The 23,908-nt window shown below is 39.6% G+C and overlaps 3 protein-coding genes across 5 annotated transcripts; all 3 read right to left on the bottom strand.

Annotated features, from left to right (window-relative positions):
• Positions 1-3,121: 3,121 nt before the first annotated feature.
• Positions 3,122-4,869, bottom strand: LOC134199661 (uncharacterized). 2 transcript variants are annotated; one of them, XM_062671069.1, is made up of 2 exons: positions 4,299-4,869; positions 3,122-3,902 (listed from the first exon to the last, which is right to left on the bottom strand). In XM_062671069.1, the coding sequence occupies exons 1-2, from the start codon at positions 4,321-4,323 to the stop codon at positions 3,205-3,207; spliced, it is 723 nt and encodes a 240-aa protein (XP_062527053.1). In that variant the 5' UTR covers positions 4,324-4,869; the 3' UTR covers positions 3,122-3,204. The 2 variants fall into 2 exon arrangements, with proteins under 2 accessions (XP_062527053.1, XP_062527054.1); XM_062671070.1 differs by having other exon boundaries at positions 3,122-3,883.
• A 3,824-nt stretch (positions 4,870-8,693) lies between these two features.
• On the bottom strand, positions 8,694-12,781 carry LOC101738128 (uncharacterized). 2 transcript variants are annotated; one of them, XM_038014062.1, is made up of 4 exons: positions 12,430-12,781; positions 11,741-11,841; positions 10,861-10,995; positions 8,694-9,085 (listed from the first exon to the last, which is right to left on the bottom strand). In XM_038014062.1, exons 2-4 carry the CDS (start codon positions 11,786-11,788, stop codon positions 8,762-8,764), a joined length of 507 nt encoding a protein of 168 aa, XP_037869990.1. In that variant the 5' UTR covers positions 11,789-11,841; positions 12,430-12,781; the 3' UTR covers positions 8,694-8,761. The 2 variants fall into 2 exon arrangements, with proteins under 2 accessions (XP_037869990.1, XP_037869991.1); XM_038014063.2 differs by having other exon boundaries at positions 10,861-10,988.
• A 3,198-nt stretch (positions 12,782-15,979) lies between these two features.
• On the bottom strand, positions 15,980-20,404 carry LOC119629176 (uncharacterized). Its single transcript, XM_062670867.1, has 2 exons — positions 19,574-20,404; positions 15,980-18,931 (listed from the first exon to the last, which is right to left on the bottom strand). Exons 1-2 carry the CDS (start codon positions 20,402-20,404, stop codon positions 15,980-15,982), a joined length of 3,783 nt encoding a protein of 1,260 aa, XP_062526851.1.
• Positions 20,405-23,908: the final 3,504 nt, after the last annotated feature.

Genomic DNA, 23,908 nt, shown 5'->3' with positions numbered 1-23,908 from the left:
CCGCAAGTTCCAGGCGTCACCAAGACTCAACCCCAACAAGGAAGGGGAAAGGGAAGGGATAGAACTGGCTCTCCAACCCACACGCCGGAACACAGCTAGGCTATTTGGCGGCGGACTCTAGTTGGAGGGTGGTCGCCAGTGTGTGGTGACCATCGTTTAAGAGCACAAACAAGCCATTGTCACGGTTAGTGTGTGGTGACCATCGTTTAAGAGCACAAACAAGCCATTGTCACGGTTAAACCGCTAATAATCACTTCCCAGCTCATAGTCGGCTCATACTCGTAAAATTAAATAAAAAATAAATATATATGTATACCTAGTCTTGCCATAAATACTGAGACAAAGGAAAAAATATTCTATTGCAAATAACATTTATTACTTTTACAGTGTATTATTTTAATACATAAATATAAAACAATTTAAAGTATAAAAAGCTTGTTCGAAGTGGTCTCCATTGGCTGCAACACAGTCCTTTACACGTTGAGGCCAGTTACGATATAGAAGCACGCACTCTTTCCATGGGATTCCATTGTTTTTGGGACTCCAAATTATGGCGTTTAGAGCAAGCCGTACTCTCTAAAACTGACCATAAATCATAATCCAGCGGATTAAGATCGGGACTAGACGACGGCCAGTCTTCAGCTCCGATGAAGTCCGAAACGTTCGTTTCCAACCAAGACTGCGTAGACCGAGCTTTATGACCTGGCGCCGAGTCTTGCTGGAAGGACCATTCTTGATTATTGAACATGGTGTTGTTAAGGGGCTTCACTACCTTCTCAAGAATGGTATCTTGATACACTTGTGCCGATGTTTTGATACCTTTTTCATAAAAGTATGGCTCAGTCACTCCTTCATAGCTAATACCCCACCAAACCATCACTGAAGTCGGATAGTGCCCACGTTGCACTCTTTCGACTACTTGAGAAGCTTCCTTAGAGCTTTGAGCATAAATAAGGTCATTTTGTTTGTTAAAATGTAGCTCAATTGTAAAAATTTTATCATCCGTAAACAAAAAAATTCTATAACCTCCCTTGGCGTACCGCTTCAGTAGTTGTTTCGATTTTACCACCCTATTCTCTTTTAAATTATCAGTTAAGAAATGACCAGTACGTCTCTTATAGGCTGTAAGTCCTAAGTCATCTTGTAAAATACGCGACATGGTTTTAGGTGCTATCTTCATCTCCCGAGATAAAATCTTTTGCTTTCGGACAGGATTTCTTCGAATTCTTTCCCTTACTTCTTTGACCACCTTTTTCGTACGAACACTACGTGGACGGCCAGATCTTTTTCTGTCACAAACAGAGGAGGTCTCATTGCACCTATTAATAGCCCGGTACACAAACATTTTACTAATACCAAGTGTATGGAGAGTTTTAAAAATTGCATTTGGCTCCATACCTATTTTGTGTAATGCAATCACAGCGATTCGGTTCTCTTTATCACCCCACTCCATTTTAATACCGCAAAATATTGTACAATGTATTGGCGCCAAAATGAGAAAACTCAATGAGCAATCATATAAAAATGACAGATTCCAAATTCAAATGTAATATTTTGTTTATTTTTAATTGTAACAGTATTTATGGCCATACTAAGTATATAAGACTTACATAATGTAAAGAGTACGAACACAAGCATTATATAGGAAGCTTAACGAAAAATTTATCGCGAAATCGTGTAGATCAAAGTGGTTTTATAGTGCTTAGTTACATTTCCACTCAAATAGAATCTAATTGAAATACGAAAACAATTAAAACTGATTAATTTCATTCGAATTGTATTTCGTTGCTATTTCGGATATTTTGCAGTTATGAATACGGTTTATTACATTTTTTATTTTTAGAATTTAAGTATGTGGACGAGCTCACCTGGTGTTAAGTTGTTACCGAAGCCCGTGGACATTTACTACAAATGCTGCCACCCAATTCGAGACATAATTTCTAAGGTCTCAGTTTTTATAGTACAACGGCTGCTTCATCGTTCAAACCGAAATGCATTAGTGCTTCACGGCTGAAATAGGCAGGGCGATGCTACCTACCAGTACGGACTCATAAAACGCCCTACCACGGTTGATTACGCAAATTAAAATTTCGTGGGTTTAGCGGGTGTTCATCGATGTTTGAATATTATGCACGATATGCGCAAACCTTAAAAGTTCGTTTAATTATGACAATTATATTTAATTATTATAAACAGTGAAGTCTAATTGGTGTTTAATGCGCTATACTCAATCTCGATTTGCCTAAATCCGATCGTAAATCATGTGGCAGGCATCAAGTTTTCTAAGAGAAAATGTACCTTGAACGTTATGAACAACTTCCACGATGAATTATGTAGGCATGGCATTGTTTGTGAAAAACGAGACCAGAAAAAACTATTTACAATCTACTGATGACATGGCGTATTATTCGGGCGGATAAATATCGCCTCGCTTATTTCTGCTACGAAGACTTCACGTTGTAGATTAGGACCAGTGTTAAAAACAAAATTGTGACGTAGACTTCTAGAGATCTTGGGGAGTACCACTTAGTGGTAGGCAGCGGCTTGGCTCTGCCCCTTGGCATTGCTGATGTCTATGAGCGACGGTAACCTCTTACTATCAGAGAACCGTGCTCGTTTGCTTAAAAGGGCAGTAAAAAATTATGATGCCTCCATTTGGGTGGCAGTTATGTTGATCTATGGTCTTCAGTAATTATTATAAGGATTTTAATGTATGAAAATTACGTACATTTGTACGAAAAGGCCTTATGCGAAGGCTCAAGGTCACCCAAAGCAATGGAGAGAGCTATGCTATGCTATAATGGAGAAATGAGGAGATTCGCGGGAGAACCATGGTAACCGATATAGCCCAAAGGATTACGACGTTGAAGTGGCAGTGAGCAGGACACATTGCTCGTAGAACGGAAGGCCGTTGGGGCCAGAAAGTTCTTGAGTGGCGACCGCGTACTGGAAGACGTAGTGTGGCTAGACCTCTCACAAGATGGGCGGACGACCTATTGAGGTTCGCAGGGATCCACTGGATGCAAGCAGTTTAGGACCGATCTTTGTGGCGAGGCTTGGGGGACGCTTATATCCAGTAGTGGACTTCTGTGAGCTGATGGAATAGTACGAAAAGCAAATCTTTTTGGATTACAAATAATTTTTTTTTATTGTTGTAACAATTAAAAAATACAAACATTTTTATTTATTTTCAAAACGTCATATTTACGGCTTAGTGAGCTTCATCCAAGACGGCACAGTGGGCCTGAATCCCATTCTGATACTGTACTTCTCATCGACTCTCACCAAAACCCACCACAGGTATAAAAAGTCGACGTGTAGCTTAGTAGCTTTCGTATGCAGCTGCAAATGCCAATCCTGATGTGTCCACTTCTCTTTATTCTTCACCATAATCGTGTAAATATCCATCATTTTTCTGAAGATTTTTCTCAATTTCCTGTACAAGAAGGCAATTCGGTATCCAGTGTCGGTCCTTTGAAAGTACTTACTCCCCTCCATTTGTTTTAGTTTGTGTCTAGCCATATATATCAGTTGTAGCATTAAGTCCAAAGTCTTCAATCTTGTTATAATAATAGACCCTTCTTTGAACTCAGGAGTGTGGTACCAGTCCCATTTTAAAACTTGTCGTCTAGTCTCGTTAAAGTGTTTAGGATTCGGGAGCTCAAATTCTTCGAGAATGTTCGGTAATTTTTCCTTCAATTTATCTTGGTATTGGTATAGTTTTTCCCAGAAATTTGTCACATTCAATCTCTCTAGGTCCACAGTTGTGTTTCTAATGAAAACGTTAGGTATGTTGTCGATGATATGTCTTTTATTTTCGGTCATGATGAAGATCTCGCTTATGTCGGGGAATTCATTACCGAAGTCTAGGACGGTTGATTTGCTAAAAGACAGGGTGACAACTGAAATAATTTAGATCACATAGAGGTTTGTTAGATATACATCGACGCTTAAAGGCAAACGTGACTAAGCGACAATGCGTGAACTTTACAGTAGACTAATTTAAAGTTAAATTAACTGAAAAAAATTATATTTTAACGAATCTAGCTGTAGGATTGAAATGATTTTAATAGACCTAGAAATATATATTTTTTGCGCATCGAATATGGTTATTGCCTATCATTTATGTACAAAGCAGTTATTGTCGCTTAGTCACGTTTGCCTTTCAGGCGTCGACATATGTTAATTAATGAAATTACAGAACTTGGTCTCAGTTTCGTTGATATGTGTCATCGTTGTTCCTATGTCTTAGCTTAAAGGGATCCCAAATTTTTTACTTGCCATAAAAAAGGACTTACCCAAAACAAAAATAGCTGCATTCATTATGAATCATAGTGCATATTATTATGGATTAAGTGCTTAAAATCCATAAATTCCAATCGCAAAATAACGGAAGACTAATCAAGAAAATAATTACTCAGTTTCAATAATAGTTTTTTAATTATCTTTTTTGTTATTCTGAGTCCCTCTGTTTTGGGTAATGAGAATCTAATGCACTTGAATATGTAGACGCACATAAATTACTGTATAAATAGTGACATTAGTCAGTAGCAGAAGGTCTACTTCAAAGACTTGATGTCCTAGAAGATGAGCATCCACATTCTAAATTCTATAAGGTTCAGTGCTCTTTTCGAGCGGGATGTTCTTTTCCTAACATAGCCAAATGTTTTTCTTTTATATGATCTAAATGATTCCACGGGACTTTTATTGGTATTTGCCAACTATCATTTATATTTATATAATGATATTGGGTACTTCAGGATGAATAACAATTAAGCCTTTTATTGTTATTTTAATTCTGAAGTACCCAATTTTAATAAAAAAACAACATTTAAAGCCCTTAATGATAGACTGATAAACATACCATGATAGACTTCACTCAATGACATTCAAGAAAAATCCTTTTTAGAAAACTAAGGAGTTTTAGATAATAAAAGTTTTTCTTTATATTTATATTCTTCAATCAATCTATTGTACATCACTGCCGTAGAATTTACCAATCTTAGCTAATACCTTCAGAGTTTCATTTTCTTTAAGCTGTGTTTTTATATAATTACTAGTGACCCGCCCTCGCTTCGCTTCGGAAACTGTAATTTATTATTGATTTCTCCACTATTTAATGGATGTTATTATACACATAAACTTTCCTCTTCAATCACCCTATCTATTAAAAAAAAACGCATCAAAATCCGTTGCGTAATTTTAAAGATTTAAGCATACATAGGGACAAACAGATATAGGGACAGAGAAAGCGACTTTGTTTTATACTATGTAGTGATTTTACATTTCGATACAACGATTAAGGATACTGTGAGATCGCAAGCTTCATCTAATTACGACGCTATGTTATGCGGCACATTCACTGAATCAAAACAAACAGAAGTGCTCGATATGTCCTATGTTCTAAAATAAAGTAAAACAATTCCATTACAAGAAACACAAATACTGGCCAGAACAAGCAAACCTAAAAACCCGATTGGGAAAATCTTCAGCAATTAAAATAACTCCTGTACAGAACCGAATTCGAAGGTCGTGATACTATAATAGCCATAGGCCAACAATCACTGGATCGTTGAGGTGAAATATAATAAACGAACAAAATATAATAATACTAAGTTAAATAAATCAAATTTTTTATCAAGCACGCACTAGTCGCTTTTAGTGATTTCGTCGTGGCCTAAAGTATCTAGCGATGCACCGGTGTTCGAATCCCGCTGGCGGGTGCCAATTTTTTTAATGAAATGCGTACTTTATAAATGTTCACGATTGACTTCCACGGTGAAGGATCGGTCGTGTAATAAAAACCAAGCCCGCAAAATTATAATTTGCATAATTACTGGTGGTAGGACCTCTTGTGAGTCCGCACGGGTAGGTACCACCACCCGGCCTATTTCTGTCGTGAAGCAATAATGCGTTTCGATTTGAAGGGTGGGGCACCCATTGCAACTATGCTTGAGACCTTAGAACTGTTATCTCAAGGTGGGTGGCGGCATTTACGTTGTAGATGTCTATGGGCTCCAGTAACCACTTAACACCAGATGGGCTGTGAGCTAGTCCACCCACATAAGCAAAAAAAAACCGCAAAATTAGGATAAACAAATAGCTTAGAAGATAGTTAGGATAGTTATGTTATAATATATAAAATAAAAAATCGGTTATCTATTAAGGTTGCTGCGGAGGACTAAACGTAACTCTATAGTAGTCAGCAGGATCTTCTTTGTTGTACAGTTCTTGAACCATGTTTGAAGTGTCCCTTATGTCCACATCATACCTGACGACCTGCTCGTAATATCTAAGGAGCGAGTGCAAGCTCCTGTACCAGGGATTTGTGGAATTCTGCAGTGTCGCCAAACTTACAACCTTCCTCATTTCTGTCTTCAAACGCCTCAATCTGTTGAACAGATATCCCATTTTGTATCTTTTATCCTGACGGTAAAGCTCGCGTTGCGCCAGAGCAGCGTACACTTTGTATCTCGTGTGGATCAAAAATTGGAGATTGATTTTTATCAGCATGTTTTTTTTCTTCGGTTCGATTCGTTCTTTGTTGCCGTACCACCAGTCTTCGGGGTCGTCGAAGCCGTGAAACGTGTCAGATGAGCCTCGTCTGGTCAAATTGTCTACCTGTTCGGAAATTTTGTTGAACTCGATCAGGTCTGGGTGGGTTGGGGATTTAAAATTAATCTCGTAGTGCATCGGCGATGGCGGCGGAGGTGGGCCCATATCGACATCTTCTTCTATGCTCGTCTCATTCTCGAGTGGCAGGAACAAGTCGTTGAAGCTGTACTTTCCGTAAAGCACGTTAAAGGCTTCATTGGTGAATGGAGAAATTGCGTGATGAAAAGGCAGGTCTGTTAAGAAAATGGAAAATCGAATTTGAATCAGTTAAAATGCTTAATCCCCCGGAAAGAAAAGGAAAAAAAAATGGGGAAATTAAGTTTTTTTTTCTTGTAGATGGGTTATTTACTTTTCGGCCAACCTAGTATTAAGAGGTCACCGGGTATCATAGACATTACAACGTAAAAGCCGCCGGCTACTTGAACATATAAGGTTCAAGTTTCAATTGTGTTGCATAGCAATTGTTTCACCCTTAAATTTCTTTTGTGGAAAAAATATTCTAGATGATGGCACATATACATATGGACCGACACATGAGCTCACAACTCGTCTTACAACTGCTAATTATTAAAAAAATAACTATATATTATGTTTAATTTTTAATTTGTTTCATTATGAAAATGGTTCGTAGAATCGTGAAAGCTATATGTATTTGCATTGTGCTGGGCTCCGATTTCCACTTAATACCAAGTGATCTGAGCTTTGTAAAAATTAGTACGAATTACGGCCGTAGTTTCGATACTTACAAAGTATAATGGTGTTCAAATATATGTTCATTGATAAGTAATGAAATGTTCTAACAATACCAATTAATTTTATTAATTAACATTTTGATTGAGCATTCTTAATAACAAACGATAATGCTACTCGCTTCATTAGAATTGTAAATAGTTTGAAACGAGATATGCCGATCATAGTGGATCATTAAATAATGCTTTTGTTTACAAAATGAACCGCTTTTTTTATGCATGCAGTCGGTACCTGTAATTGTGTTAGCATTTAGTGTGAAATCAATGTATATGATACCTATAATGTTCTGTGCTGATGTTTAACATGTTGGTACCAAAATTGGTTGGTAATAAAATAAAAAAAAAAAAAAAAAAAAATCAAAGAATTTTAAGTCATTTTGTGAATATGTTATTTTTTCAAGTAAAAAACCTTGATAAAACTATTGATGAATTATGTACTATGCACTTATTATGTATAATTTGCCCTCTTATTGACCCACTTTAACCATATGTCTTAGTGACGTCAATCTTTGAAGTAATTCACAATTCAAAATTAATTTTCAAGAATCCATCAACCGCACAATACAAGTTTGCATAATATAGCTTCATTATTTATCGATATCGTTAACATTAACTTAGCCAATATTTTCATTTAAATCAGGTCGAATTATAAGAAACTATTTATTTCTTTCAAATGCATTTGTAAAAAACAGTGATTAAATGATCGTTTTAGTTGAACTATTGTCTTATATTATATATATATTTTATTGCCTAGATGTGTGGACCAGCTCACAGCCCACCTGGTGTTAAGTGGTTACTGGAACCCATATACATCTACAACGTAAATGCGCCACACACCTTGAGATATAAGTTCTAAGGTCTCAGTATAGTTACAACGGCTGCCCCACCCTTCAAACCGAAACGCATTACTGCTTCACGGCAGAAATAGGCGGGGCGGTGGTACCTACGCGTGCGGACTCACAAGAGGTTCTACCACCAGTTAAAAAAGTATATTTAAAGTTTTACCTACGAAATTACAGTTTAAAATAAATAAATATATATATAATGTAATGTAATGCTTCTTCTATGATCATATTCTTTGAAATACTACTATCATCTTCGATCAATAATACTATTATTGATCGAATTGATCGAATTATCATTCAAAGATAATTATTTTTATTTTAACAGTGGCTTTCTGCAACATTTATAATAAATAGATTTTAACTATTTCTCAATTATAGTGAAAGCATTAATCATCTCAGAACTGAAGCATCACTTGCTACGTCGCCTTTATACTCGTACATTCTAGATTTGGACACTACAAATAGCAATAATAAAAGGCACAAATATTGGCATAGTCAGTTACTTTATGTATTAACGATTTTTTTTATATACAAATTTTAACACTAGGTATCTCAATCAACGAACTTCCATCCGGATTTCTTGTCCTTAATCTTTTCATTATCCAAAATATCTTTACAGTTCTCGTCGTTCTTTCTAATCAAATCGATCAGTAGTTCCACTGTGAACCATAGATTCAAGACTCTCTCTTCCGAGTTCAGTATCTCATATACCCTATGCCGGTAAATGACGTCCTGTTTGCCGAGCACACATCCCCGGAAAGCTCTGGATGCGAACTTTGAAAACGTCCTGCAGGCAGTATCAGTTTTGCTCATTAAAAACCCCATTTTGTACAGCGAACCGTATTTGTATTGCTCCCTTATTTGTTGCATTATAACCTGCAAAAAGACAATGGACAAGACAATTAGAAAATTAGAAAACTAGAAAATTAGATGGTAGTTAGCCGAATATTCAAATGTTGTTGTATAGAGCCTTAGTCCACTTTTTCTCCTCGAAGTCGTTTTCCTACGCAAAGAGTGAAGTTGTGTGAATTATTTTATTTGGTTATTTGAGTGTTTTTTTTTTCCTAAGTTGAGAGCCTTGAGAGGCTATTTCAGCGTTACCTTAACGAGTAGGTGAGCTCACGGGGCTCAAACCTGACGACGTTGCTAACACGAACCTTAGCAAGAGCCGTGCTTCGCAGAATCTACCACCGGATCGGAAACGCGACCCACTGAGAAGATCCGGCGAGAAACTCAGTGGGCTGTGTCTGAGGGTATTTGAGTGAAGAAACCCGAAGGAACAGGTTTAAACGTGTTTAATATCTGTAAAAGTGCCCAAATGGGGGAGAACGAAACAAAGTTGTAATAGAATGGGTCTTAGTTAGAAAATTTTACAGAGAAAAGCAAGGTATGATTTAGGTTAATCGTCTATCATCGATTCCGCCGAAAAATTATGAAATATAATTAATTGCGTAAGTGCTTAATCAAAAAAAAATCTGTTTAAATATCGTTCTTTGGGTATAGATCAGAAAAACATTGATTTGTGAAACTAGAACTAGAAATACTAGTCATTTGAAACCTAATTTAAGTATGGCTTAATAACTTACGTAATAACTTGATTAAACGCAACTTAATATTATTATATATTATTCGATGAAGTTGGTAGATAACGCCCGACGAATCCATCTGTTGCCCGGTGACCGGTTTGCGGTAATTCGCGTAAATTAAAGCCACAGCGCTACCGGACGCCGGACTGGCTGTCGTCGCCGACACGACGGTCGACAGATTGTTCAAGGCTCTATGGCCACATATATACCCAGGACAGTTACTATATCACACACTGGCTCGTTGAAGGGTTCTGAAGCGAACTGACCCATAGTTAATAACACAACCTACTAAGTTTCTCGCCTGATCTTCTCAACGGGCCGCGATTCCAATCCGGTGGTAGACTCGGCGAAGTACTGATCTAACTTTTTTTTTTAATGCCTAGATGTGTGGACGATCTCACAGCCCACCTGGTGTTAAGTGGTTACTAGAACCCATAGACATCTACGACGTAAATGCGCCACACACCTTGAGATGTAAGTTCTAAGGTCTCAGTATAGTTACAACGGCTGCCCCACCCTTCTAACCTAAACGCATTACTGCTTCACGGCACAAATAAGCGGGGCGGTGGTACCTACCCGTGCGGACTCATAAGAGGTCCTACCACCAGTAATTACGCAAATTATAATTTTGCGGGTTTGATTTTTATTACACGATGTTATTCCTTCACCGTGGAAGTCAATCGTGAACAATTGTTAAGTACGTATTTCATTAGAAAAATTGGTACCTGCCTGCGTGATTCGAACACCGGTGCATCGCTATATATGAATGCACCGGACGTCTTATCCTTTAGACCACGACGACTTCAAAACTAACTAGGGTTAGTGTCAGCAAAATATCTCAGGTTAAGCCCGTGAGCTCACCCACACATCCACGAGAAGCTGGCATAGTCCCTTAGGCTACCAGTGAATAGCTAGGGGAAAAAATCATCCTGAATGGGGGAGCACCGGTATTCCATTACTAGACCAATATCGTTTATGGAAATATTCGCGGTCGTCTCCAAAATCTCTCACAAAATACTCCAGGGTTGAATATTATGAGTAGGTATTAGGTGAATCGAATCGTACCATTTTATTCCTGGCTTGGTAAATGGCTTGCTTCATGAGTTCAAATAGTCTTCTCCTGAGACTAAATGGATCGCGCTCATGACTATCCAGGCCTGGTGGAGGTTTCCAGCGTCTTCCGTCCTTCATAACTAGAATCTTAAAATTGTGTTAATTAATTTCCAATTTACATACACCGATTTCGTTATTCAAAATTCGAAATATATTCAAACTATATTTGTACGTGTCTTGGACTGTATATCGGTCTTAGACTGCAGAAAATTCAATGTAATGGAATTTAGTAACTTATTTATGTGTATTGTCTATGCAAAATGAATAAGCAAATATCGAAATACATCGAGAAATAAACTGGCGATATGTTGTTTGGAGTTTCTACTAACATCATCTTGGAAAGTAACCCTTCGGTTACGGTTCGGTCTTTTTTACATATTTTCGGAAACATTATCATTTTACTGGATAGAGTTTTAGTATTGTCTAGATAAATTCATATATTAGAGACATATAGTGATGGGTAAAGTGGCTGGAAGATGATCCAGAGGTCGAAGCCAAAAAAGACGGAGTGACCAAGTGTCCGAGCATCTGGACATGAGACTGGGCCATGCGCTTCACTGTGCCACTGACCGACATAAGTGGCTACAAATCACAAAAAAGGTGGACGCATCACGATGCTCACCAATGAGCGATCGATTGAAGGGTGAGGACGAGATGCATTCGCAGAGCAGCTGCCGTTGAGCGGTTAGGTCTCCTTCAGAGGAACTCGGTCAGCTGTTAGCAAATACCATCCCTCCTGGTGAAATTGGATAGGCTTTCGAGCCACCTTCCTTCCTTCATAAAAATAATAAAAACATCTTTAGTATTGTGACGAGCCGTTGTGATTGATTACCTTTGCGTCTCCGTTCTTCACTTTCAGTTTTAAGAAATCGTCTGTCATGTCTATACCTTTGATGAAGAGGTCGATTTCTTGTTGCTGCGTAAGTTTTGTTCCTTTGGATTCAATGTTTGTTATAAAGTTTACGTAATTTCTATTAATATCGGGAAGCCATCGTGTTTAATACGAGACCCCGTTATGCAACTTAGATTTCGACCTTGTCTTTGAAGGTGAGTGGCTTCATTCGGAGCCTTTTTGTCAAATTAAAAGGTTAGTATGAAACATATTAAAATTGAATTATTTTCGTTAGCAAATGCGTAAAAAATGCTGGGAGTCCTGAACAGAGCGAAGCGGCACATCACGCCTGGTCAAAAGCATTTGCTTTACAAAGCACAATAGCGGCCCCGCCACTGGAGCAGAGTTCACTCATTCTTCCAGGAACAGTCGCGTTCATCCACAGTGTATTTCCAGCTATCTTTTCAAACACGTACCATCCGGCTTTGAAATTATCTCCGCTCCACGGTGTTTCCCGAGTGCTATGACCTGTCCTTCTTCAAGCGAAGCTTGTGGAGATTACTCAGCTGTGGGTAGCGATTTTCCGCTTGCATTGTTGGTCGACGGTAATCACTCACCATCAGGTAGGCCTTTTGCTCCTCTTTTTATAAGGGCAATAAAAACCCCATCAAACCCGTACGAATTCTCACCTGATTTCTTTAGCTTGTCTATCTTTTCCCACACTCTCCGAGGGTCATATTTATTTAGGTAATCTTTGAACGTCCAATTCGAGTGCTTAAGGGTAGTTTTTTTTTCGTAATTTCCGGAAGTTTCACTAAATAAATACACGAACGCTAATAAATAAATTGATGCTGTAAAGAAAAATATATCATTGTCTTCAGGTCAGTAGGTGTTGATGTTAAGCAAAGGTCTTCCGCCTGAAAGTTTATAAATTTGCCTATTTAGTTATTGGACGGGTTTTGTGCTCGAACAGACACATATCATTATCTAAATCAGTTTTCCACAAAACATTAGTGTCTTCCTGACAGGCAATATGGCCGCGTAAACATATTGAAGTTTGACAATATCTTAAGGTGCCTATATTCAGATGGTAGGTAATATTTATGGGCTTCTGTTACAGCCTTAAATCCTGTGTAACAGGTCCGTCGTGTACTAGTCTGCCTATTCAGAACAAATACTCTTTTTAGTTACAATAACATCCGACGAAGCGAGAATCGTGGACTGCACGAAAAGTTGAATAATTTGAAAAAAGTAAACTCGCTCTAAATACCGCGAATAAACATTCCTACGTAAAACTCACAGTGACAAAATAATCTCCCAGAGCCTGTTCGAACGAAACTTTTCCATGTTGTGGACATAGTGTATTACTTTTTAATTGTAAATGTAATTAGTTATTTATGAATCGTGCACGTTACGCTAATGAAATTCAAACAATTCGTTACTTGCTGATAATAACAATGAATTCTTTGTAAATTGCTATGTAAATTGGGTCCTTCGTGATTATAACTAAATAAATATGGCATTAAAAAATAAATCTTTTTCGTGAAGAAAAAGAGCATAGATATTACATATATAGAACTTATTGAGACTCCTTTCCATCATCGCAATATCACCATCAAATAGTTTGCGCCTTTGACTACGATATTCTTCTACGATGCAACATCATTCTTGCTTCATCTTCCGGCTTTGAAATGTACTCCATGGTGTTTCCTGATCACTACGACTAGGACTTCCAAAAAAACTAGGTTTGAAACAGACAACAAAAGACAACAACTAAATTTATACGAATGCATCGGACGTCTTATTCTTTAGGCCATAACGACATCAAATGCTTGATCTACCCTGATATCTGACAACTCGTATGAAAAATTTCACGATAATCAAACGCGAAACCGTAACAAACAAACAATCGAAATAGGTTTTGTTATTGACTTTAGTTTTCGGGCAACCACGGGATTAATTATTTTTTAATCACAATTTCAATGTCGGAAGTTTTCAAAGTAATGATTAGTTATGTGTGTTGTTTGCAGTATTCACTCTTTGACTGAGCCTTCACTCTACCCACCTGTCCTGGTTAAGCTGGAAAAGTCTTTGGGACACCACACATCCTTCCTTCCTAAGAAAATACGTATTCACTCCGTACTACAACGTCATTAAAATTATTTATTCCCTGCCTATGCATGATAGCCTTGAGAGGCTATTTCAGCTTCGCCCTAACATGTAGACGAGCTCACGGGGCTCAAATCGGAAGTGTTGCTAACACTGGCCCTGGCAAGAGCAGTGCTTCGCAGAATCTACCACCGGATCGGAAACGCGACACACTGAGAAGATCCGGCGAGAAACTCGGTGGGCGGTCTCTGGGTTAATTCCCTCGTCGAGCCCTTCGTTGCAAGCGACGGGTTTGATGAGGACGGTGACCGGTGCTTGTGGTACCTAAAAGCACCGTTAATGGATCAGGAGGATCCGTAATGACGTGTGAAATTGTGAGGTTGTTTGTGCGGCATTGCTACCGCGACAGAAATCATATTCCAGGAGCATTTTTATCGTGTTCATATTGCTGAAAAACATATAAAATATGTAATGAAAATAAAACACTAATCAATAAAAAAAATACTGAATTTGAAAATATAACAATATATTATTAAAATAAAACAACTGAATTTAGTATTATTGCTAGCTATACATAGGTAGATTACGTTTCAAAAATGACTAGTCATGAAAAAAGAAAATGGGTAAAGACGTATTATTTAATGCGAAAGAATCCATACAGCTACCAGGACTTTAGGGATTTATGAGCAATTATAGAAAACTATTTAATAACTTTTTTATAGCAACGTTATGAAATCGATAATAAGGTGATTATTAAATAATCCGTTCGTCTGTTACCTAGACTGCGGTATCTCATACATTATTCGAACTAAAGAAACTTGGTCAAATGCCGACCGAGTCGTCGATATGTTCGAACGCTTCACACGTACACAAAATCTAATGACGCCGTCTCGCTTTAGTAATGTGGATAGTATCATAGAATCGTTTTTCTGAGATGGGACACATTTGTGAATTGCTGTATAATGTGTACCTCTAATTGAAGGTAGGTTAGCGACTATGCCTTTGTGAAAATCGGGTGAACCGGAGCTCAACAAACAGAATATTATTTTATTTATTAAAAAATTTTGTTTGAATGGTTCGAGGAAATTACAGTTAACCTGGTGTTATGGTTACCGGTGTAATGGTTACCGGAGCTCATAGATATCAATGACGTAAATGCCACACAACTTGAGACGTGAATCCTAGGTGGTGGTACCTATCCGTGGGGGCTCACAGACCGCCTTACCACCAGTAGCAGCAGAAGCGACATGCCACCCGCGTTATTTATCAGATCATTTATGAGAGACTGCTTGGCAGCCCGCTCCGTGCTTTCGCACAGCATTATTGCAGAGTACTTAACGGTAGACAACGGCTTGGCTCTGCCCCTAGAATGCAGTTCATCGGTGATGGTAACCACTTACCTATAAAGCCAATTTAAAAAAACATGAGTGACGTCACGCTACTCGTTTCGATTGACCATTGTTTATGTGCACTCACCTCAGATAGGCATCGGTGTTCACCGCATCAGAGTGTTTGTATTTTCACGAGTGCTCACGTATGGTAACGTATGTAATGATGATAGGCCGTATTGTTAGCTTGCTACGTATTTAGGCACCAACACTCTACCAAACTGTATTGCAAAGCTTTCGTGTTTCTGGTTTGAATTACTAGTGGTCCCGCAGTAGTCGAAATTCGACTATAATTAATTGAAATTTTATGTTTAAGCATTATTATGGTTCTATTGTCAAACACTATTATAATTCGATAATATAATCACAGTATTCGCCAAAACTGCACTATAGATCTATAATATTAAAGACAAACAATATTAATCTATTTTTTAATGTTAATCATTTATTTAATCGTTACAACTTAAGGTACAACAAGGTATAACAAGATAGTTTTTAAATTAATAATTTTGTGCAGCGACCGGCGCATGCGCGTTATTCAAATTTTTCGAAACTCACTGACTGCATTTTTACAAATCCTGCGCAGGTGTCGGTCGCGCGGCGTTGGTCGACACTTTTGGGTTCCGCTTAGCGTGCGAGGATCTTTTTATTATATTTCAGTTCCGCACGTTACACACTCCCCCTTTTGACCTGGCGAGAAATCCTTGACTGGTCAAACAAACAACGCGGAATGAGACCCAGTCTACTCCACCACCCTACGCGGTCGACCCCGGCGGCGCTTGGGAATCACAGGCTCGGGACATACATCCTCCCTCGCATGATAAGGTCGCAAATCCGAGACATGATACTTACCAAAAACTTCGCCCGACGACTCGTATGCTAGAAGGTAGGAAGTAGGACTCACCTTTTTTGAAATCACATATGGCCCATCCCGCTTAGGATTAAACTTCGACGTAATACCCTTACTAGCATTACTAAGTACGTGGGTCTTCATCAATACGAGATCCCCTTCTGCAAACTGGTAAGGTTCAGAGCGCCTTAGATCAGCGCGCGTCTTTTGAATATCTTGATGATGTTCAATATTCTCCTTAGCGGTCGAGATGGTCTCGGCAAGCTTGGACAAATATGGGCTTATCTGGGGAACAAAGTTCTCGGACTCTACGACGGCGCGAAGATCAAGCTGAGCGGATATTGGAGATCGGAGCTCACGACCAAAGGTAAGATAAGCTGGCGTTTGCTCGGTTGACGTGCAGACGGAACTATTAAAAGCAAATCGGACGAACGACAGTACCTCAGGCCACTGCTGGTGACGGCCTTCAAGCAATATGGCAAGATGAGCCTTTAAGTCCCGATTCTTCCGCTCAACCGGATTGGCTTCGGGATGATAAAGAGGAATGAGATTTTGTTTTACCCCTAAAACAAACATAGCCTTTTGCATGACATCGGCCACAAATTGAACTCCGTTGTCGGAAATCATCCGGCGAGGCACTCCGAATCTCATAAAGACTTCATTAACGAGGGTTTTTGCACAAACCTCGGCAGTGGCATCAATGAGAGCGAACAGCTCAACCCACTTACTGGCGGTGTCTTCGACTATCAGGATCCACCTCTCACCGCAGGGTCCTTTGGGTAAAGGCCCGAAAAGGTCCACTGCAATAACTTCAAACCGCTGAGCTGGAACTGGAGTCTGGAGTAGTCCCGCTGGCTTAAAGTTAGACGGCTTGTACCGCTGGCACTCTATACACGTTTTCAAATACTCAGTAACATAGCGTCTCAAACCTGGAAAATAGAATTGTTGGGAGATACGATGAATGGTCCTTTGAATCCCCCCGTGAGCGGCTGTGGGCGAGTCATGACACTCGAACATGACCTTGCCACGCAAGCTCTCTGGTACGACTAGCTGAGGTTCCTCGGACTCAGAATCTTCGGCGTAGCGGTATAGAACGCCTTGAGTTAGGAGATAGCCTCGTTCAGACCATCTATTAACAGATAATTCATCGGTCCCTTCCAAATCAATGATGATCTTGGAAATTTCCGGATCAGCCATCTGAGCGTCCCGGGTCGAAGCGGCATCCCAGTGGGGCACATCGACGATAACGGGACAGATTCCACAGTCCGGTGGCGAGTTGAGCTCGGTCACTGGGCGGCTAAGCGTGTCGGCTATCACATTAACTTTTCCTGGGGTGTACTCAATTTGCAAATCGTAAGCTTGAAGCTTCATAGCCCAGCGAACTAACCTGCCGCTCGGTGACTTTACTGAAAACAACCATTTCAGGGGCTGATGGTCACTACGAACGTGCACCTGATGTCCATCGATGTAGCCTCGGAATCGCTCCACAGCCCAGACGACAGCGAGCGCCTCCCGTTCGGTCGTCGAATAGTTGCGCTCCGCCGATGTCAGAAGACGACTGGCGTACTCAATGGGACGCTCATCATTGGATGACTCCCCCTGGAGCAAACATGCACCTAGAGCATAATCACTCGCGTCAGTCCTAAGGATGAAAGGGTTAGTATAGTCTGCCTGTACCAAAATCGGAGATGTCGTCAGTAGCCTCTTAAGAGATTTGAAGGCATCATCCTGCTCCAGGCCCCAAATCCAAGGCTGACTCTTTTTGGTCAATCGTGTGAGTGGTTCGGCTACCTTCGCAAAGTTCGGGATGAACTTACGAAACCACGAGCACGTCTGGAGAAAAGTACGAAGTTGTCGAAGACATGTAGGTTCCTTCATGTCCAACACAGCGCTTACCTTGTCCCTGTCCGGAGATATACCTGACCTCGAGATCACGTGACCAAGGTATTTGACTTGCTCCCGGGCAAAAGCGCATTTGTCCCTATTGGCTCGCAGCTTGAACACGCGGAGCCGGTCAAACACCGCACGGAGATCTGAAAAATGCTTATCAATATTTTCTGATATCACTAAAATATCGTCGAGATACGCCAGGATAGCTACCTCCTGGAGAGAAGAGCCCGATCGAAACCGATCAATCAGTCTCTGAAAGGTTGCCGGTGCGTTCTTCAAGCCAAAAGGCATACGCTTAAAACGAAAGGTACCAAAGGGTGTACTAAAAGCAGTTTTGTCTCTGTCCAGGGTTTGAACCTGCCAGTACCCGCTCCGAAGATCCAACGAGCTCATAACGCAACCTCCATTGGTAGACTGAAGAAGTTCATCAATTCGAGGCATGGGATAGGAATCGGTCTTGGTGACCGCATTCAGTTTCCTATAATCAACACAAAACCTATACGTACCGTTAGGTTTCGGCACCAAGACACACGGCGCGGACCACGCAGACTCACATTCCTCGATCACGTCCTCTGCTAGCATCTTGTCGAGCTCGGCGCGCATTACCTCTTTCCTCGCCGGCGTGACACGATACGGAGGTACAGCGATAGGAGGGTGGTCGCCGGTGTCGATCCGATGCTCTGAAAAAGGAGTCGGCTCACCGACTTCCTCGAAAACATCAGTATATTCACCTAGTAAATTCACCAGACGCCCCTTTTCCGACTCCGATAAGAATTTGCCTTCATCCTCGCGCAACAAGTTTATAGAAGCGCAACTTATGGGGTCACGTGAATTTTCACATGTCAAAGGGTGAATGTCCCGGGGCTGATCAGCCGAGCGCCAAGTCATAGAAGAGAAATCAATTATTAATCGTGCCTTCAAAATAAAATCTATTCCTAACAAGGTTTCATTATTCTGAGAATCGGGGAATATAATAAACTCAATAGGTATACATACTGAACTTAATTCAACGTCTGCATGTGTTAATAATATCTTAGTGTTCCGAGTGGTACCATCTGCGAGTCTCACCGACATATTTTCAGTGCGAAACTTCATACCTAAACGTTGAAAAAGCGCGTAGAGTGTGTAACCCGCGATACTACGCCGTGCGGCGGTATCTAACAAAGCAGTCCCATTATAACCCTGTATACCTATATGCAATATAGGTCGACTTACAGAATGTTTATCATTACAATGTGAATCTGAGAAAGTGTTTACATTTACAGAATAGAATACATTGTCCTTAACGTGCGAGTTTCTATTAATAACATTACTCTGAATATTGCTAGGAATATTGTTACATTTTGGACAGTTACTTTTAATAAAACCTTTTTCACCACAACCATAACAAGATACAGATTTGTTTTCACTAATTTTGTTACAAGAATCACGGACATGTCCACGCGATTTGCAATACACACAAAATAGCTTTTTAACCAATGTTTCGCTTTTCATACTACGCGGGGATGGGGACGGTTGAGGTAGCGACGACGGTGCAACAGCAACGGAGGCGCGCACTAGCGCAGCGGCAGCGCCGGCAGGTCTCGGCGATCTCACACTTGTCACGTCAGGCGCGGAGCTGCGTTCGCCGAACACCGTAGGTAACGACTTGTGTGGCTGCGGCGGAATGTTGAGGGCAGCCGTGCACTCCACAAGTGACTCCTCCACCATGCGCGACTTCTCTATGAGTGTTTCTATGTCGCTCACACCATCTCTCGGTAGTCTTTTCCTTATCCGTTTATGAAGTAGACCGTAGATTATGTCTAACCTGGCTTCCTCTGGTAGCTGGTACGGCAATCTGGACAGCATAGCACGTATCCTCACTATGAAACTGTCAGCAAGCTCATCACCTTGCTCAGACGAAAACACGTCACGAAAAACTTTATGTGCAGGGCGTGGCACACCATACATAGCTCGTAACCTTTTGAGAGCGTCGGGCCACGAGGACACTTCATTCCGGACCCCTCTCCACCATATGGCTGCTTCGCCTTCCATGAGCATTGGCAGTCCACGCAATGCGATATCGTCAGAGACGCACGCACACTCCTTGTACACCTCCACAGAGTCGATAAACGCTTCAACGGCCTCCGGATCGCGAGTGACGCCATCAAAACGCGCGGTGCATTTAGCCATGTTACTTGTTGGCGTCGGGGGCGGTGACACTATCGGGGTGGTGAACTTCGATCCACTTCCCAAACCATGCGATGCCCACAGGGACTCGACGAGTTGTCGGTTCGCCTCGGCCTGCGACTTTGAGAAGGCGGCCAGGAGCGAGGACAGCTGATCCCCGGACATGAGCACTGGTGCTGGCGAGGGCACTGCGTCCACCTTTTCATCACCAGAATCACTATTGTCATCCGTCTGTTGGCGTATTTTTCGCGGCGGCATTTTTCAGGTACTTCTCGAAATTTCTAGTGGGTAAGTATTTATGTACGCGTCGACTTAAATACGATGACGGCCACTAGTTAGGCGCCAATTTAATGTTAATCATTTATTTAATCGTTACAACTTAAGGTACAACAAGGTATAACAAGATAGTTTTTAAATTAATAATTTTGTGCAGCGACCGGCGCATGCGCGTTATTCAAATTTTTCGAAACTCACTGACTGCATTTTTACAAATCCTGCGCAGGTGTCGGTCGCGCGGCGTTGGTCGACACTTTTGGGTTCCGCTTAGCGTGCGAGGATCTTTTTATTATATTTCAGTTCCGCACGTTACAATTTTCAATTCGACCATAGACTTTAAACAATAACAAAAGTTTCCCAATTGACAGTTAACAAAGAGTATATTTTTATGTATGTGTTGTGTCATATACATGGCAGTGTGTGTAATGTTTTTTATTGATTTAATGTATCTTTTAAGCATTACTTTAAAAAAAATATTAGCATTGTGCACTTCTTCTCTATATTCTCTATAAGTGTGGAAAATTTCACACTCAATTTTCGTAAAAAGGGATACAAAGTTTTTGCTTCACGTATTAATATATAGATAATTGTTATCAGATTATAGAAAATAATGGCTTGATGTCTATGTGCTTCAGCAGACACACTAAATAACCTTGAGCTGTACTGCAATTAAATAATATTTTTGTTCAATTGTAACTCATTGTTAAATAACACAATCTAACACTTAAAAATAAAACGCATCTATCGAATTCACCCCTTATAATCTATGAAACGTAGTATATTCGAGCGTAGAGGATTCGTACCCCTCCGTGAGTCTGCCGTGAGGTTTTCCCGGGAAAACACGCGACGATCTCGGTGCTCAAACGAAACGCGAAAAATAATAATATGAAAACGAAAATAATTGATTACGCGAAAATAGCACGCGATCGTTATATCAAAATAACATTCTTATAATTAGCGTTCTTCGTATTTTTAAAGTTGCCATTTTTCCGTGCCCCGTGTGTTGTGTTTAGTTTTGAGATTATATTATTTCTAAGGCTTATGTTTCGTGTGACGCTGTCAAAGTCTTAATACAGGTGAGTTTTGTATTTAAAAACATTTAAAATGTTATACGTATGTATCGAAACTTTTTTTAATTTGGCAAAGCAAAGGATTTTTATTGAGCAACCTAAACGAGTGACGTTTCGAAACTTTTTTTTTATTGGGCACCAGCAAACGATTTTTTAATGTGCAACCTAAATAGCATTGAACCTTATTTAAAAATGCGGTTTGAAATGTCAAAAGCTAATACATGGCGGGTCGCCACAAAATTTTACTACCAATCTGACGGTCGTTCACTGTTGGCTAATAAAACAAAACAATATCGAATCGTAGCGTTTTTGTAAACATGTTATATAAGAACTTTTTTGATTCTTAACTTTTCGAATATATTTTTTAAAGGTCAACATAATATTTTTCTTTCAATTCTAGTTTTAAAAAATAGTTACGACAACCAAAATTAAGTTTTAAATTATTAATCGAACGTAAGTAATAAAAGCTGACCTATTAATAATGCATTCAAGGAATCGAAAAACAATAAATAGTACAGTACAATAAGTAACAGTATTTATTTTGCCAAAGTTTATCTTCCAAAGACATCTACCACTATATATTTATCATGTTATTTGAGACAAGCCCTCCCAAGGTCTGGTGTAAGCTCAATAAGTAAACGAACATTAATCTTAAACCATAATCCCAAAGAATTTTACGTCGCGCCAAAATGTCAACTGAAACTTTGTACAACACGTGAGCTTTGTGGTATATAAAATAGGGGTCAAAATGGTACTTGTACTATTAGAAAATTATTTAAGAAAACAATGTAAGAATTTACAAAAATAAAACTTAGACTATGGAACTGGAAAATGTTTTTAAACGAGTAAACACATACAAGGCACACAGATAAAATCCATAAGTCTTTACCGCATAGACTAAATAGCCTTAGAGCATTGGCTCTCAAACTTTTTTATCTGTGGAAAATATTTTGCGGCGCAATTAATCTTAAAGCGATTCGAAGAAAAAACAGTGCTAATTTAATATTGCCTTGTCTTTAATGCGGTAAATGAAATTGCTTAAAGGAATTTTACATTAATTCCTTTAAGTTAATGAGAAGTTTAGTTATTTTTGCTTTCAAATCGCTAAACAAATAACTTTATGTTTTCTTAACCATTTCATAATTTTGTAGGCGACTTTTCCTGATTTTGCTGTACGTCTGGGATACCGCAGCACCTGATTTTGTAACCTAAAATCCTAAAATCTAAGTATTATAAATTAAGTTTGATATAATTTTCATGTTATGTTTAAAGAAATGAATATACACAAAATATTGGGGTCAGGATACTGAACAAATTTAATATACCTACATACGCGCTTCTGCACTGTTATTTGACCGTCAATGCTGCACCATAGGCTTTGGGTTCAATACCCAGTCTATGAGTTTCCTATTAAAAACCACCAAAAAAAGGTCAACAGATTGAATCTTAAAGATAAATAAAAATCTCATACGAATCGATGTAAAATTGGTTTTGCATACCTAATACAACAAAGAAAACCGATTTCAACAAATACTAAAATAAGGCCATCATTAAATGTAATCGAATTGAATTAAATGTGCATTATTGAGGATAACTCAACAATAAAAAGTCAGATCTTGATAAAAATAAAATGGGACTGTTTGAGAAACATCAACTTTCAAATAAAAAAGAATTCCCAAAATCAGTTCACCCAGAAAAAAGTTCTGAGGCTACAGAGATAAAGAATACATTCGAATTGATAGCCTCCTCCATTTTTAAAGTCGGTTACAATGTAGATCTGATATATGTAACTATTGAGACTCTGCTATATCTTTAAGAGCATCCGTTGCTTTTTTTATTTTTTTATTGTTTAGATGGGTGGACGAGCTCACAGCCCACCTGGTGTTAAGTGGTTACCGGAGGCCATAGATATCTATGACGTAAATACGCCACCCACATTGAGATATAAGTTCTAAGGTCTCAAGTATAGTTACAACGGCTGGCCCGCCCTTCAAACCGAAACGCATTACTGCTTCACGGCAGAAATAGGCAGGGTGGTGATACCTACCCGCGCGGACTCACAAAAGGTCCTACCACCAACTCATTCCAGCAACTAAATAAAAAGTTTTATTCGTTCGTGTAAGTTCAAATGTTTTCCCACAATGGCAGGATCAGAGCCGCGCCCATGACAGCGCTACCGTAACGTCAGTGCGATTCGGAATACGGGCGATTCTGTTGGCACAAACACAATTAATGTTAATTACGAAATTCCCTGTTGTGCGGGAATTTGAATGTTGTAGTGTGGGCGGGAGGTCACGCGCGATACCACTAGGAGAACAAACGGATTTTATTGAAAACAAATCGAGTTATTGATTAGTTGAAGGCGTGGCTATAGATATTGTGTGATATTTACCGGTTGTAGGACCTCTTGTGACTC

This window comes from Bombyx mori, chromosome 11 (genome assembly GCF_030269925.1).
Source record: "Bombyx mori chromosome 11, ASM3026992v2".
NCBI lineage: Eukaryota > Metazoa > Arthropoda > Insecta > Lepidoptera > Bombycidae > Bombyx > Bombyx mori.
Note: the sequence above shows the minus strand (reverse complement) of the source record. Positions and strands in the feature narration are given on the sequence as shown.